Here is a 15,890-nt window from a genome sequence, read left to right as displayed (position 1 = left end):
ACACACACACACACACACACACACTCATGCATATGCAGTAAGCATTTCACAGGCTAACATTGCCTGGTATAAACGAAACGTAATTGTAGTCTGAATTTTGCCTATGTGCCCAATTTGGCCTGCATGCTACCAGTTGAGGACCATTCCTTTGGGCCTTAGGCTCCATCTCTTCCATCCACTAAGCCATTGTTTTTTATGTATATTGTTCATCCACAAACAAAAAGCAGCACCCAGTTGGCCATCTCTGGCACGGATCCTTATTTCCTTTCCCTCAATGTTCTGGCATTCATTTTTATGCATTATATTCATTCATGCTATCAATATTTACTGAGCAGATACTGTGCTGGACAATAAAGATACACGATTCAGGGATACGTAGTCCCTGCCCCACACTGCTTCCAGTCTAGTCTAGGAGATAACACCCAGTGCGATGAGTGAGGACTGCCTGGAAGAATATGACAGGAATACGAAACCAAAACATCTAACCCAACCTGCTCTAAAGCGTCTATTGCTTCTGGGTGTTTTTATTAATAATAAAAAATGTCCATCCTTTTACCCACCTTAAAAAAAAACGGGGGCACCTGGGTGGCTCAGATGGTTAAGTGTCTGCCTTCGGCTCAGGTCATGATCCCGGGGTCCTGGGATCGAGTCCCACATAGGGCTCCCAGCTCAGCGGGGAGCCTGCTTCTCCTGCCTCTCTCTCTCTCTAGCTCTGTCTCTCATGAATAAATAAATAAAATCTTAAAAAAAAAAAAAAAACGGTCAATGCATTGAGCCCACTACACAAAGACTACATCTAACCTTTGGTTCTACTGATGCTTAGGAGATATTCTATGCCCAGAAGCTAATGACATAAAACTAGATATGATATAAAACCACAAAACTCTATTACCCAATGCAGTGCTAATGACTACTCCCATCAACATTTTATTTAAGATGCAGAATATGTGATAGCTGTATTTGGCCAGGAACAAAGACACCCGGATGCTGTTAGTTCACATGGGCTCCTGGCTTTTCTGTATAGGACCTGGGTTTTTGGCACTCAGTGATGCCAAGTGGCCCACCCTGGGGACTGTTTCTTGTATCAGGCTTCTCTCCAGGGGAGTGTCTCCCAAACCCTGAGATGGTTATCTGTTAATAGAAGGAAAAACAAGTTGTGAAAGTAGGCCATGCACATCACCAATAAACATGAAAATTTCATTGGCGAGAGCCCTCCTCCCCCTGCCAAAGTGACCTTGGTTGGCGCAAAGATGACAGAGTGCTTCCCTGCCCGGGTCTGACAGCATTGCTATCACAGCACGTTTGACAAATCGTTCGCATTAAATCGGGGGGCACTTTCGGCAGCGCCGACGTCCCCTCTCCATCACTCCTGATTACCACACAAACGTCAACCATGGCACCAAGCACATTTGTCAGAAGGAGTAAAAAGCAGTTGTTAGTAAGAGCGCTACCTGTCATCCTAATGGACTAGAGCTTGTTGCTTTGTGTCTCACAGGAGCCTACAGATTTGCAAAAAAACAAAACATTATTTTTTTGGAGGACTGTCCAGCATTTCTTCAAAACGCTTTTGTGCTTTGGTGGAGAGAGGTTTGGAAAGCTTGTCAGACAGGACACCCAAATGTCTTCTCTTGGAAGAGGAAATAGATTCTTTTCGTTCTTTTAATGACTTTGCTGTTTAGTGACTGCTCTCATTTCTTTGTGGCCAAAGATGCAATTGTAAGTTTTTTAGCTGAGGAAATGAATACCCTATACACTTTAATTAAATTAGTAAAAAAAATAAATAAATGGAACAATTCTTGGTTACTTATGAGTGAATATTCTACCCCTGTCTTTAAATTTTAGGAAATCATTTGAGGGAGATGGAGGGTGAATCTCGTTCCTTCTGTCATCTTGTCCTTCGTTATAACCCATGCTTTGCATGATGCCTTATTTAATATTTGTGTGCTTTGTTCAGAGTCCAGCCATACATCCCTTTGAAGTAGGCCAGCTATGCATTACCATTTCCATTTTAGAGATGACAAAACTGAGAATCAGAAAGTTTGCTTCCCAGAATTACATGAGTAGAGTCATATTTCTAATCCATGCCTGTTGCCTCAAGTCCACAATTTCATTAATTTTTGGTTATCCAATAAAGAATACGCCATGTGTTGAGATGATTTTATGTCGGCAGCACATGGCTGCTCCATAACTCCACTGCCAAGCCATTCTCTTCTCCCCAAGCCCTCTTGCTTTGCTCAGTTTGAATCTGATTTCTGCTCTTCTTTAAGGATGCAAAAAACTTTACTTAGAATTTTTTTTTTTTAGAAAATTGGAGGGAAAAGTGAAATAAAAGGAAGAGACAGGGTTAGAAACTTTTTTTTTAAAGATTTTATTTATTTATTTGACAGAGAGAGAGAGAGGGAACACAAGCAGGGGGAGTGGCAGACAGAGGGAGAAGCAGGCTCCCCACTGAACAGAGAGCCGGATGGGGGGCTTGATCCCAGGACCCTGGGATCATGACCTGAGCCAAAGGCAGACGCTTAACCACTGAGCCACCACGTGCCCCAGGATTGGAAACTTTTGTCTGGCTGTACTTTATAAGGTAGACTCAGCTACTTTAAATAATGGTTTGAGAGAGTGAATTTCTGGTACAGCAAACAGATGGGATTGCTGTGTTAGAATCTGAGAGCCCTTGCTATGCTGTGCTATGCTGTTCTATTTAGGCCAGTTAGGGGCTTGTGAATTCACTCTCTAAGTGATGTAACAGGCTGGAGTGATAAGCTTGACACAGGCTAAGCTGAATAAAGTAGCGTTTGTTAAGTGATTCCCTTGCTTGTTTCATTCCAGAAGTCTTACTTAGGTGAATGTTTGCGGATACTTGTGCTGGTTCATTTCTGATGTGTTAGTTATTGTCAATAACCTTTTCATAGGAAAATATGTGATCGATATGTAGTTCTTCATTACAGTCTTCTTAGATCCCTGAATGAGGAAATCTCAATATATCAAACCCTCTCTGATTCATAAGGAGATAATCCCTCATAAATGCATTCATTCATCAAATTTTATTACACACTTACTATGTGCCCAGCTCTGGACTAAGCCCTGGGAATAACAAGGAAATCTGGGCCTCCTACTGGTTGAATGTGAAATATTTTATAGGTAAATGATCACCTGCTTTGGGCATGCCCACCAATAACTGTAAGCCTTCCCAAAATATCTGCCTTCACAGTAACCCTCTGACTATACCCCAGGGCTTTGCATTGCTGAATCCCATTCATTCCTTCACTCTTATTCTTAGGGAGCTAGTACCTATCATATAACCCTTTCTTTTTTAGATTATAGTGTCATTTAACATATCAGTATCAATCAGGATTAATATCTCTAAATTTTTTTTTCTTTAGCAGCAGGTTTTCTTCCATGTGGCAATATATAAAATAGGTCAATGAAGAGCATTCATGGTTCAAATAGGGGTGCGAGGTCCCTATTTGGTCTGGTCCACTGGGTGCCTCCCTAGAACATACAGTCCTACTAGAATAAAAAGGGGGAAACCGTGGTCCAGGGCTGCATGCAGGTAGTGCCACAGAAGAAGGCTGCCTTGTGTCAGAGATGCCCACCTTCTCTTTCTGGGTGTGCCTACTTGAGCAACACTGTGGCAATGGGAGGTTCCTGCTAGGAGGAAGAGAGAGTGTTGTCAAAAAAGTCTAGATGAGGAAGTAGTTTGAGAATACTTAATATGTACATTGAATGATACATTCGTATCATGTTCTAGATACTCTAAAGCAAATGTATATATGTTTACCTCAGTTGACCAAAGTTCCCCCTCCATGAGTTTGTTTCAGTGTTCATTTTATTTTACAAATAAAAAGCAAAGTCTCAGTGTCATGTCTGAGGTTAGAATTAGTGAATTATTCTTGGAGCCAGGACTAGAACACAAGTTCTTAGAGTCTAGCCTTGCCGGCTTCTTTTGCATCCCTCCCACACAGCTCACAGCAGCAAAATGCCATCCTAAATAGAGCTGTCTTCATCGTCGACTGCTCTCTGCTTCTGTTCCCTCCTTCACTAAGCTTATACGTGCACATTTCTACCTGTATCAGAGTTTCCATCAAGACACACATTTCCATAGAAATGAACACACACCCAAAAAAGATAGGTGGAAGGTGGCATTTATTTAATTTTCATAAGATGCCTTGCCTTATTTCCTTTATATCTAGATATACTGCATGTTTTTTTTTAAGACTAGGAAATGTGGCCCTGTGTTAATTTCCATGGCTACACTCCCAGTCATCCAACAGTGGCTTGGTGGCATATGATATATTCAATACATTTTAAACACTGCTGCATTTAAAAATAACTTTAAAAGGTTGTAAATGTCAAATTGAGATTTGAAATATGTCAGATAGCTGTCATTTTTACACCCTTCATTAATTTCAATTGGACTCAGTGAATTGTATATGACAAACTGTTATCATACATTGACTACAAGCATGCTACATTTATGTAGCACATCCCTGACGTACAGAATGTTTTGAGGGGAACTTTAATATATGACTTCTCTTTGACCTCCTAGATGACATGAGACCATCAAATGACAAGTGTGGCAGCATTCAACTCTAAGGTTTTCCAAATGGTGGCATTTGGAAAATCTTCAAAATGCTTGTTCAGAAATGGAAATGTCCACTGGAGAGTTTCCAATAACAAAAATAGACACATTTGCTCTAGGTGCAAAATTGCAAATTTTGGACTACAGCTAAGACAAAAGGGTCATGAATAAAAATTTCCTTTTGGCAGATCTGAGCAGATAGAGACATGGAAGATCAGGTCTGGTTATAAGAACAATTTCATTATTAAAATGAATAGCGGGGCGCCTGGATGGCTCAGTTGGTTGGGCGTCTGCCTTCGGCTCAGGTCATGGTCCCAGGGTTCTGGGATGGAGCCCCGCGTCGGGCTCCCTGCTCCGTGGGGAGCCTACTTCTCCCTCTCCTTCCTGCTCATGCTCTCTGTCGCTATCTCTGTCACTATCTCTGTCTCTCTCAAATAAATAAATAAAATCTTTAAAAATAAATAATTAAATGGATAGCAACTATCAACTATTAAGTGCTAGACACACTATTAAGAGCATGACACAAAACCTAGTGGTTGAAACCCCGGGCTCTCGTGTCAGATGGTCTAAGTCCAAATGCTGGCTGCACTACCTACTCCGTGACGTTGGGCAAGTCCCTTGACATCTAGGTGCCTTAATTTTCTAATTTGTAAAACCAGAATAATAGTATTACTTACCTCATAGAGTTACTGTGAGGATAATCTGAGTTCAGTTAATGTTAGCTATTATAATTATATAGGAGGACTCTATGAGGTACTTTGTACATATCCATTTAATTGTCCAACCACACTATGAGATGGATGTTATGAGTATTACTATAAGTTACAGAAGAAGAAATGGGAACTTCAAGAGAGGCTTATTTTGTCCAGAGTTATCCATCTAGGAAGGGGCAAAGATAGCAAGTCAGGTAACTGACAACACCTTTTAGGTCAGTTTGTTCATCTGTAAAAGGTGGTAGGTGATTGAACTTGAAGGTCCCACCTATGTCAACCATTATTGGATGCAGTGACATCAGGAGCCAGCCCACTGTCATTCACTGAGAAAAATAAGCTATATAAATCCAAGGACCAAAACACAGAAATCTAAGTTTATGCCCTGCTAAAACTGGGCAGTTGGTTTTTAACACACACACACACACACACACACACACACACACACACATACACACGTCCTCAGATTTGCGCCTTTTTCTCTCTTAAGAGAATAAGCCAAGCTTTGTGTGTATAGATGAGCATGCCATAGTTTTAACACAGCTTTAAAGAAAACGTCAATAAGTTGATAACTGGCTAACTATGTCTTTAAAATGCAACTGTGGAAGAAATTTCACCTAAAAATGACCAATTTTGACCCTATATTGTTCTGAACAAAGAAAATGGTTAATTTTTATTGTTCGTTGTCTTTAACTTGGTCTTTAGCTTTAAAAAAAAAAAACCTGAAAAATCAAACAATAATAAATCAGAGTTTATTTAATTTTAAGAATCTTTACAGACTATGAGTCCAGAGTTCTCAGGTACATCAGATGTACTCGCTCTCGTCTAGACCCCTGAATGACAATCAGAGCGCCGGGAAGGCACAGGCTGCTGCACAGGGGCCAGCTGATACGCCCAATAGATTTGCCAGCAACAACATCTTATCTGACTTTTATGAGAAAGTTCTTAGTTTTTGAATGTCGTTAACCAGTTCAAAAAATGTATAAACATTGTTGTGGGATAAACAATACCTGCCTGTATTTTTTTTGGCCCATTGTGGGCCATTTGGTGACTTTGATTTAATCTGATCTCCACATTTTGCATATGCAGAAACCTTCACCCAGAGAGAAGGTCAAGGTTATCTTCTGACTTCTTCAAAAGCATTCATTGAGGCGATAATGATACCAGACAGGAACCCAGGCCCCCACACTCCTGTGCCTTGATTACTTTCACTAAATTTTTCTGCCACTTTTTCTTGTTAGAAGACAAGAGTAAAGTTGTGTGGTCTGTTAACTCCTGCAAGAGAGGAAACACTATTTTGCATTTCTATATGGGAAGTGGAAAACACTTAGGTTGGGTTCCTAGGATTCACTTCGTAAGGCTCCTAAGATTCACTTTTAAGTGGGATTCACCGGATTGGATTTAAGGCTTGTGGAAAATAAAAGAAAGTTTTCCAGCCTATGGGTTTCTGATTGCATGAGGAAAAGAGAAACACACCGGGATCAACAGGGACTTGTGGTCCACCCGTATGACCTGCAAGAATGAACAAGGGGCAGTGCAGAATGCTGGGGAAATTGAGGCAAGCCCCTTACAGGTTCATGCCAACATGTCCCAGAGAAGTGGGCTTCTTAAAGCTCATCCATTCTTCATCCTTCTTTTTCCTTTTACTTTCCCATAAAATAAGCATAACATCCTCATAAAGTATGTGAGAGGGTGATCTGGCTTATCTGTATGCTTCATCGTCATTGATAGCTCCGACTAAAAGCAAATGCTGCCTTTATCTCACCGTGGGGGTTCAGAATCCTTCATATTAGTTATTTTATGTAAACAAGGGATCTAAGGGTGAAATTATAATTTATGAGAACTGCATGGAGCTTCTGACAATACTCATAAACATTCTAAACAACTTTATCTCGTTTCAGAGCAAAACATACATTTTGTCACCTAAAAAGGATTTTTATTATAACAGTATTTCTACTGTGTACTGCCCCGTTACTGTGCCTAATATGGGATGGGGCAAATTTTTTGTCCTCCTGTGTTTAGAAATATCTGCTTATGTCTATGATTCTTCTTTAAAGATTAGTGGACAGTAAATATTATCAGGTGACCCTACCCTTATCAAACCTCACTGATTGATAATTGGCTGCCAGTATCTTTTGGAGCCCAGGTGTTATTGTTGGTTGATTGTTCTTGTTTTGTTTTTAACAAAGTAATTAGCAAGTTGTAGATCCTTGATGCAGAGATTGAGACCCCTTGACTCATTTGGGCTTTACTGCCAGTCATTATTCATTGTAATATTGCTTCTGCAAAAACAAAGAGCAAGTGATAGTTCTTCAGTTGTGTTATGATTTCAGAATAGGATAGATTTTCTAATTGACATCCACAGATTTAGATGGTGGTAAGAGAGGAAACTGAGAAGTGTAACTTGGCAGATTTTTTTTTTTAATCTTTAGTGTCATAAAATAAACAGTTGAATAAACAGTCCTACTATCTTAATTATAATTAAGGGAAACAGCCAACAGTCCATTTTCTCCCAGAGTCGCTCATTACTTAAGAACAAAAAGAAAGCCAAGCAGAACTCTCTAGTTAGACTGAAACTTTATCCCCTTAGTATTTCTTATTCTGGTGGTGGGAATAGAGACCAAAATCCAGCTCATTTCTTTCTCTAGTACTCGATTTCTACTTTTGATTAAAAAAAAATCTACTTTTTTTTCCCTAGGAAATTTTGAACAAAAGGCCATTAGATAGAATCTTAGCTTTCAGATTTAAATGCTCATCTAAGGATAACCAGTGTAATCAGCTGAGCTTGCAAAGAATACACAATCATAAAATGATTTAATTAAATTCCATCAATGCTGTTTGTTTTGGCGCCCATTTGGGTATTAATAACACCGTTGCTGTTTTCAATGCCAAAGGTTTACCACTTAATTATTATCTTTGCTTATTGGAGATGTTAGCCTCAATTTGTAGGGTTCCATAATCACATACTGGGTGTTGCTTCAGCAGATATTACACGCTTCCCAGAACTAGAAGTCCCACAGCCTGTGCTTGATATGAAGATGAAGCCGTGGAAATCAAATGAAAACATTTGTTAACTTGTAAAAATGAAACACAGAAAATAAGAACAGTTATTCAGACTGTGAGTAAATTTGATGGGGTGTGAACTGATCACTTTATTGCACTCTGTTTATAGCATCCTTGCCATTTTCTGAGATGGCAACCCAATGCTTTTCATTGTCTTAATTAGATTAAGAATGGATTAGAGGAGCCAAATCTATTATTAAAAAGGCAATTCTGCTGTGTTCCTGAAAACCCCCTTTTGGTTTTTAATTTCTTAAATTCCACTGATGCAAAATAGCAAATGCCTTACTTGTAATTATGAGCATGTATGCATTCATTTAAAAGGCTAGCAGAGTATTAGAAAAATCATATCTTCCATTTTTTTCAAAATCATTTCTGAAAAAATAAGGAAAGGAAGAAAGGAGGGGACTGAGGGGATGGAAGGCTGGGTTTCTTTTTGCCATGATGAGGAACATGGGAACACTGTTCTCTTCTTCTTTTGGTTGACTCAAATATAAAAAGGACAGTGCATCCTTATATGAGCTGAGAATCTCTCCAAGTACATGTGGGTTTTTTTAGTTTACTTCCATACCTGAAATATTTGCGAATGTAGATTTCTCATCCTTCTAACTCAGACTGAGCATTTGTTCTGTGGGAAACCTTCCAGGGTGATTATCCGGTTTTGCATTTTTGCATTTGTTCCTCTTCTCCTTGTGCCTGTGCAAATGCAACTTTCAGTTTAAAGCTTTTTGTATAATCTGTTATAAATATTATGCAAGCATTGCTTTGAACTTCAGTTGGAGCAGAGTTGCTGTGTTGGAGACAATAGTGTTTCATTTTGTTTTTCCAGTACAACAATTTAGTTGCTCTAGTTTTAATTTTGGGGTTTCCTCCCTCTAAACTGTGTCACTTTGAGATGCTATTTGTTACATACTTTTTCCACATTTTAAAATTACTATATATATATACTATGTATACTATATATATAGGCCTATGATAAAATTTCATAGCATTATACACACACACACACACACACACACACACACAAATACATGTAAAAACTGGTGAAATTTGAATAAGGTTTATGGCTTACTTAATATTATTGTACCAGTGTCAATTTCCTCATTTTGATAATGTAAGATGGTATCACTAGAGATATCTGGGTAAAGGCTACACAGGAATTTTCTGTCCTATTTTTGCAACTTCTTGTGGGTCTTAAATTATTTCAAAATAAAAAGTTTAAAAAAATTAATGTGTAGTTTTAGTCCATTAACTCCTAACCTGCTACCAACAAATATCCATCCCTACTTAATCTGCATTAAATTAATTTTGTTTCAATTACCAACATTCAGATATCACCAGCCTTTTATACACTCATAATTCTCTTCTTCTACCTCTGTGTACATTGCAGTATTTTCTTCCCACTAAACTCTAATCTCCCTTAGCATAGGATCCATATCCAAATGGTCTTTTTAGCCCCAGAGCCTAAAGGTATCTTTGGACTTGATGTTTTGGTGTATTTGATTGTTGACTATTCTAATGGGAAAATAAGTCATAGGGTGATGCTTAAATGAGTTAAGAGCTGTTATGCTAGCACAATGCTTGCCATACATTGAACACTCTGTACATATTCCGAATGAAAGAATAAGTTAATTAATTAATGTTGTTCATAGTGAATTTTGTACCTTAGCAAAATAGGATTCAGTTCCTGCTGAGCCATCTGTTCTTTTGAGTACTTTGTGATGGGCTCAGATTCTGAGATCACTCATTAACTGTCATTGTTTCACTGAGGTGCTATGTTTGGGATTGGAGGTCTTGAAGTGATACCTAATTTAGGAGGACTGTGACAAAATTTATCACTAATTACCTGTCCCTCAAATGGGAATCAATGCCATCAGCAACATATGATGGTGATAATGGTTATCATTTATCGAGCGATTAGTATTCTAAGCACTTTACATGCATTCTCTCATTTTAATTTTACTCCATTACTAGCTTAGAGTTCAGTACAATAACTTGTCCAGAGTCACCCATAATTGGCTTGTGAGTGGCAGAACTGGGATTTGAACCCAGGAAACCTGACTTCAGAGGACCTAATTTGGTCACCCTTTCATACTCGTGCTCTCATGCTATTAGATGGTGAGCAGTTACCAACCCTGGAGATGTATTAGAATCATCTGAAGATGTCCTCTTGGACCTGCTTTTTTAATTTATCTGGGGGGCATTTTGTTAACGTTCATGGTGATCGTAATGTGCAGCCATGGTAAACATCACTCACTTAGCTGCATGTCAGAACTCACTCAATGTCTGTGAGGAGTGGAAGCTATTTCTTCTCCCTATAAGTTCATTTTGTCTGGGCATAACCATAGCAAAGCATAGTAGTTGTCCTAGCCACTTACCTTTGGAGAGATGGAGCTGGGAGCTCGATCTTCTTTGCAATAAATTTCCCACCTGTTGTTAACAACCTGCTTTTCATATTCTCAGCTACAGGCTTTCCATATCCAGTCCCCTGCCCCCCGACCTGCCACTCATGTTCATTTTAATAGTATTTCACCTATATAAGGTGTCTATGTGCCAAAAAGAAAATGAAAAAAATAAGAAAGAAAGGAAAAGAAGTTCTACACCAAGAATCCCAAAAATTTACCTGTATAGGGGAGCTAGGCAGACTAGGTAAATAAATGAAGTAAAGTCTGTTAGTAGTGAATATCTCATTTTTAAAAGACAGAAGTGGTTATCACCAGGGCAAACTGGGAAATATACATGCCATTTTTAGACGTTCTCGCTACTCTAAACTCACAACGTAGCCACCGAGAAATGTGCTCAGTATTCTGGATCTTCAGGGGACTTTAAAAATCTAATTTTTGGTTTGCTTTGTTTTTCTATTGCAAAATTACTTACAGCTAGTTTGATTTGTTTCTTTTCGACACTGTGCAAGTGAGTATTATGTCACCGAAAACAACACCAAAGAACTTGTGTATAGCTCAAAGCAAAGAGCTGCCTTGGTCCACTACCTTTTTGCATTTTGAAAGACATACTTTATCTTTCCTCACTACCAAGTGCACTGAATTCTAATCTTTGCCCAAACCTGGCATTCTGTCTTTAGACAAGGCATAGAATTTTGTGGACCATGTTTCATCATTTGTAACACTGAACCTTAGAGATGGGCATTATGCAGTTAGACGGGGCATTAAAGGCACAGGCTCTGGATGGGACCTTTTTACTACTACTTATCAGCTCCATGATTTTAGGTGAGTTATTTTGCATTCAGAGCCTATGTTTTCTGATCTGAAAAATAGAGACATAAAATACTGACTCTCACAGTTGTCCTGAGGATTAAATTAAATTGTGTATATACAGTGCTTAGCAGTAAAGCACTGGTCCTAGTAATATAAAAGATATAATGAGTGTAATGTTTGTAATAGACTAAAATCTGGCAAACCATTGCTCATGACTTTGTCTCATTGCTCTTGTTGGACTCGTGCATCAGGTACACCTGCTTGCCCTCCTTTGCTACTCCTTCCATTGACATTTTATGGCCTTTCCCTATTATTTCTATCTTTCAAAAGCTAGCAGGACTGACAGCTTTGTGGTGATAGACAAAACTCCAAGTCATGTTACTCTTTCCTACCTCCTCTAATGTGGACCATACTGATCGGGAGGTTACGCTTGTATGCTTGTAGAACCAGAGGAAATCTCTTTGGGATGATTAGAAGTAAAGTGTGATTAATAATGAATATATGTATGTATTTTAAGAGTAGGGTTGTGTTAAATGTGAAGAGTCAATAAACGCCTGTTAACCTTCTGAGAGGTCAACAGTCAGCCGGGTGGCTGGTTATGCAGGGCAGCCTGAGCAGCTGCAGCCTAATTCAGACCTGCTATTAGATCTGATGATGGTACGTGCAATTAGGAGAGTGTCTCTGTAATAATGATAATCGGTTTAAACCAAGAGGACAGGGCACAGCTGTGGGGAGCACTTGGAGAGAGAAATCAGAACAATTCATATGTTCCTGAGACGCAAGCCTCAAGCTAGCCCTTTTCAGTACGTCTGTGGTAGCTTTCAATACCCTCTTGATCATAATTTACTAAAAGACATTTTTAAAATAAGCATGTGACTCTTGGGCCAAAGATTGTTCATAGTCCATTATTTTTTTCAACTTGTAAATAGGTTGGGATTGTGTATCTTCCTTTTTAGCAATGTTATTGTGGATTTAAATATCTATCTCAAACCATGTTTTATACAAATTTTGTGTGGTTTTTTTTTTCTTAACACCTGAGCTCAAATTGTGCTATAAAAAAGCTGTGACTTTTGAGGACATATATTAATTCAGCTTTGCCTTACTTGAAATACTGGTATTTGTAGATGAGAGGGCTACCATGCCTAGAACAGTATCTAGCACACACAGTAACTTACCTCCCTTCGTAGTACCCTTCCCTCCTCTTTCGGTTCTTAAGAGAAGCAATCTTGAGAGAAGAATGTTTTTAGTGATCTTTGATTTTGAGAGAAATTTAGAGTTCTGGTCTATCTCCATGTCCCAAGTTATTTTTCTGTCTTCACACCCCACCCCATTCTCCTGACCCTTAGTTAATAGAAAAGCATTCCTTGGCTTCTCCTCATAAAGAAGGTAATGTCTCAATTCACAACTGTCTGAATAATTAATAATAATAGCGGTCTGTGACTGTTTTGCATTTATGACTGCTTTCAATTTTCAAGTCCCTTACATCCCGTTTTGTTTTGTTTTGTTTTGTTTTGCTGATCTTCATGTCAATACTAAGAAGTCAGAAGAGAGACAGGATGGAAAAGACTGGGGGTGTTCATTTATTCTTGCTCTGGTTGACTCAGCAAGTATTTAATAAGTTACTATGTGTGCTAGATATTGTTCTAGGAGCAATGTCTGCAATGTGAAAAAAAAATACAAGGTCTTAATGCATTTTATTGGGAGGACCAGACAGTAATTACTTAAGTGAGTGAGTAGAATCATTTTCAGTAATACTTGCTATGAAGAAAATAAAACAGGATGATGTCTTTGGAGGGTGTCATCTATTGTTGCTTTAGATTGGGTTGTCAGAGAAAGTTACATAGGGGTGGTGATATTTGAACTGAGACCTAAATGACTGGAAGAATACACTGGTGAGGCCTGGGGAAAGTATGCCAAATTTGAAGACCCTAAGGTGAGAAGACCGATGGAGTAGGGACAATGGTGGATATGCGGGCAAAGGCAAACAGAGGCAAGGTCATCTCAGATCTTCTACATCATGGTAAGGATATTAATTCAGAGCCATTACTCCACTGCCTATAATCTTTCTAAAAGAATAAGAATGTCACCAGTGCCCTTCCCCTTGATTTGGTGTAGAAATGGAGCAGTCATACAAGCACAAGAAGATTCACACCATTGCCACCAGGACACTGTGAGCTTATGCAGTAAAGGCTCTGCCTTGTTCGTTTTTGCATCCCTGGACACCTAATATAGGACCTGGTGTGTAATTAGCAAATATGTTTGAATAACTGAGCTGGAGTCTTGTCAAAGTGTGGCCATGACCCACCTACATCAAAGTCATATAGGGAGATGTGTTGAAATGGAGATTCCAAGGCCTCACTCCAAGCTTATGAATTCAGACTTTCTGGGAATGGAATTCTTAATCTGCATTTTCAACAAGCTCATGAGCAATTCGTATGCACAGGAAATTTGAAAATTGACCTCCTTTTTCATTTTTCCAAGATGTTCCTACTATATTATAAACATCTCAGAGGCAAAAATATTTAGGCTAATATGTGTGTATATTTATGAGAGATTTCTGCTGATAGCTGTATGTGTTTACACTATTTTATATACTGGATCTTAATAAGATTACGTATGTTAATTTTTACCATACTTACAATTTATCTTTATTAATTCAAACAAAATGAGTGAAATTGGGAAATTAATTCTATTTCTACATTTGTTCTATTCTATTTACTTGGTTTTTATTATCAAAAAGCAAACTTGTGCTTGGTTGAGGAAGACATATGACAAGGAACAACCTCTTTGGGCAGCCTGTGCCAGCCAACGTGTAAAATCCAAGAGTTCAGGACTAAAAACTCAGCATAAAAACATAGTGACACAAAGAAAGCCATGTGTTAAAAACACATATTGCCTTGGGATGCCTGGGTGGCCAGTTGGTTAAGCATCCAATTCTTGATTTCAGCTCAGGTCATGATCTCAAGGTTGTGAGATTGAGCCCCACATCAGGCTCCATGCTGAGTGTGGAGCCTGCTTAAGATTTTCTCTCTCCCTCTCCCTCTGTGACCCGCCACCCTGGCAGCTTGCACACATGCTCACTCACTCTCTCTCTCTCTCTCTCATAGATAGATAGATAGATAGATAGATAGATAGATAGATAGATAGATAACATGTATTGCCTTAGTGAACTAACGTTTAAAAGAAAAAAATTGGATAATAATAGAACAGTGGGTCACCATTTAGAATGAACTTTGGTGAAGATTTACGTTCCTTACTTACCCTATTCAGTTGTTAGAAAGATGTCAGAGGAAAAGATTCAGCATTAAGATTAAGCCATACCACACGGTTCAAGTGAGAGGGACTTGTTCCTGCTCCAAGTACATTGTGTTTTTGAAAATCCTTCAAACACTGTAGACATGGCAATCACTTAAAGTAGTGTTTCCAAGGATGAAAATGACAGACCCTCAGCCAGGAGGAGGGACACGGCTTCAGAGCTATTTTTGCTATATGTGTATTCCATTCCAAACAGCCAAAGAGGAGGCCGGAAGAGTAGAAATTCCTTCATTTCATCTTTAGAGGTTTTGTTTTGTTTGCTCTTTTATGATATCCTGCTCTTTCCCTGTCTTGCCAAAGCTGTACATGTCATCAATCCGTTGCTCTTGCTGCTATCTGTTTCCTAACAAAAATATACCATTGTGTGTCTTTGTGGCAGAGAAAACAAACAAACAAGAAAAGGCAGATCATTTTTAAACAAAATTCTTGTAAAATCTTGCCCAAAAAATAAAATAAAATAAAATGACACTGTGAGACACTGCATAAGATGGCAGAAGGGTGAAATTTGCTTTGGGGCTCTTCGCCCAAGAAATAGGGCTGCTAGTTCTTGTCTCAGAGCCAACTGATTTTGAATGTAGATCATTTAGTCAAGTCCTCTCATCCTCCCCTGAAAACACAGGAGACCGTATTTCTTTCACTTTCTAATACCAAGTTCTACCTATTATTATTTTTGTTGCCCTGTTTTATTCAATGACATGATTTCTACAGAAAATTACCAGAAATGATTGAATCACCTTTTCCCAGCTGGTCTGGTTTCTCTTTATCATTAAAAAAAAAAAAATGAGAATTTTCTTCTTACTTTCCTTCAGATTCTCTTCCAGCACCTCTAGTCCATTTAGCCAGGAAATTTTAATTTCCTCCTTAACGCTGTGTTTGCCACCACACCTGACATTATTGCAGTCTGGCACTCTGCAGGCTACACTGTGGCCAACAGGATTTTGTTTAGCCAGCACAGTGATTATTTTAATTGAGTGTGAATGCCTTTAGATGAGCACACTCCCCACCATTCAC

The 15,890-nt window shown here is 38.8% G+C and overlaps 1 protein-coding gene across 5 annotated transcripts in view; it reads left to right on the top strand.

Annotated features, from left to right (window-relative positions):
• The window catches only part of TENM2 (teneurin transmembrane protein 2), a 924,727-nt gene that overhangs the window by 304,993 nt on the left and 603,844 nt on the right, over positions 1-15,890 (top strand). The window contains exon 4 of one of the 5 annotated variants that reach the window (XM_088023679.1): positions 1,405-1,431. The exons of the other annotated variants lie outside the window; for them this stretch is intronic. Within the exon in view, the coding sequence (XP_087879805.1) occupies positions 1,405-1,431 (27 nt within the window). The remainder of the gene's footprint in view (positions 1-1,404; positions 1,432-15,890) is intronic. 5 annotated transcript variants of the gene reach the window in all.

The sequence above is a fragment of the Eumetopias jubatus genome, unplaced genomic scaffold (assembly GCF_037043125.1).
Source record: "Eumetopias jubatus isolate StellerSeaLion01/CBP00866 unplaced genomic scaffold, mEumJub1_p1.0 scaffold_5, whole genome shotgun sequence".
NCBI lineage: Eukaryota > Metazoa > Chordata > Mammalia > Carnivora > Otariidae > Eumetopias > Eumetopias jubatus.
The sequence above is the reverse complement of the archived record's forward strand: the minus strand, read 5'-3'. Positions and strand labels throughout refer to the sequence as shown.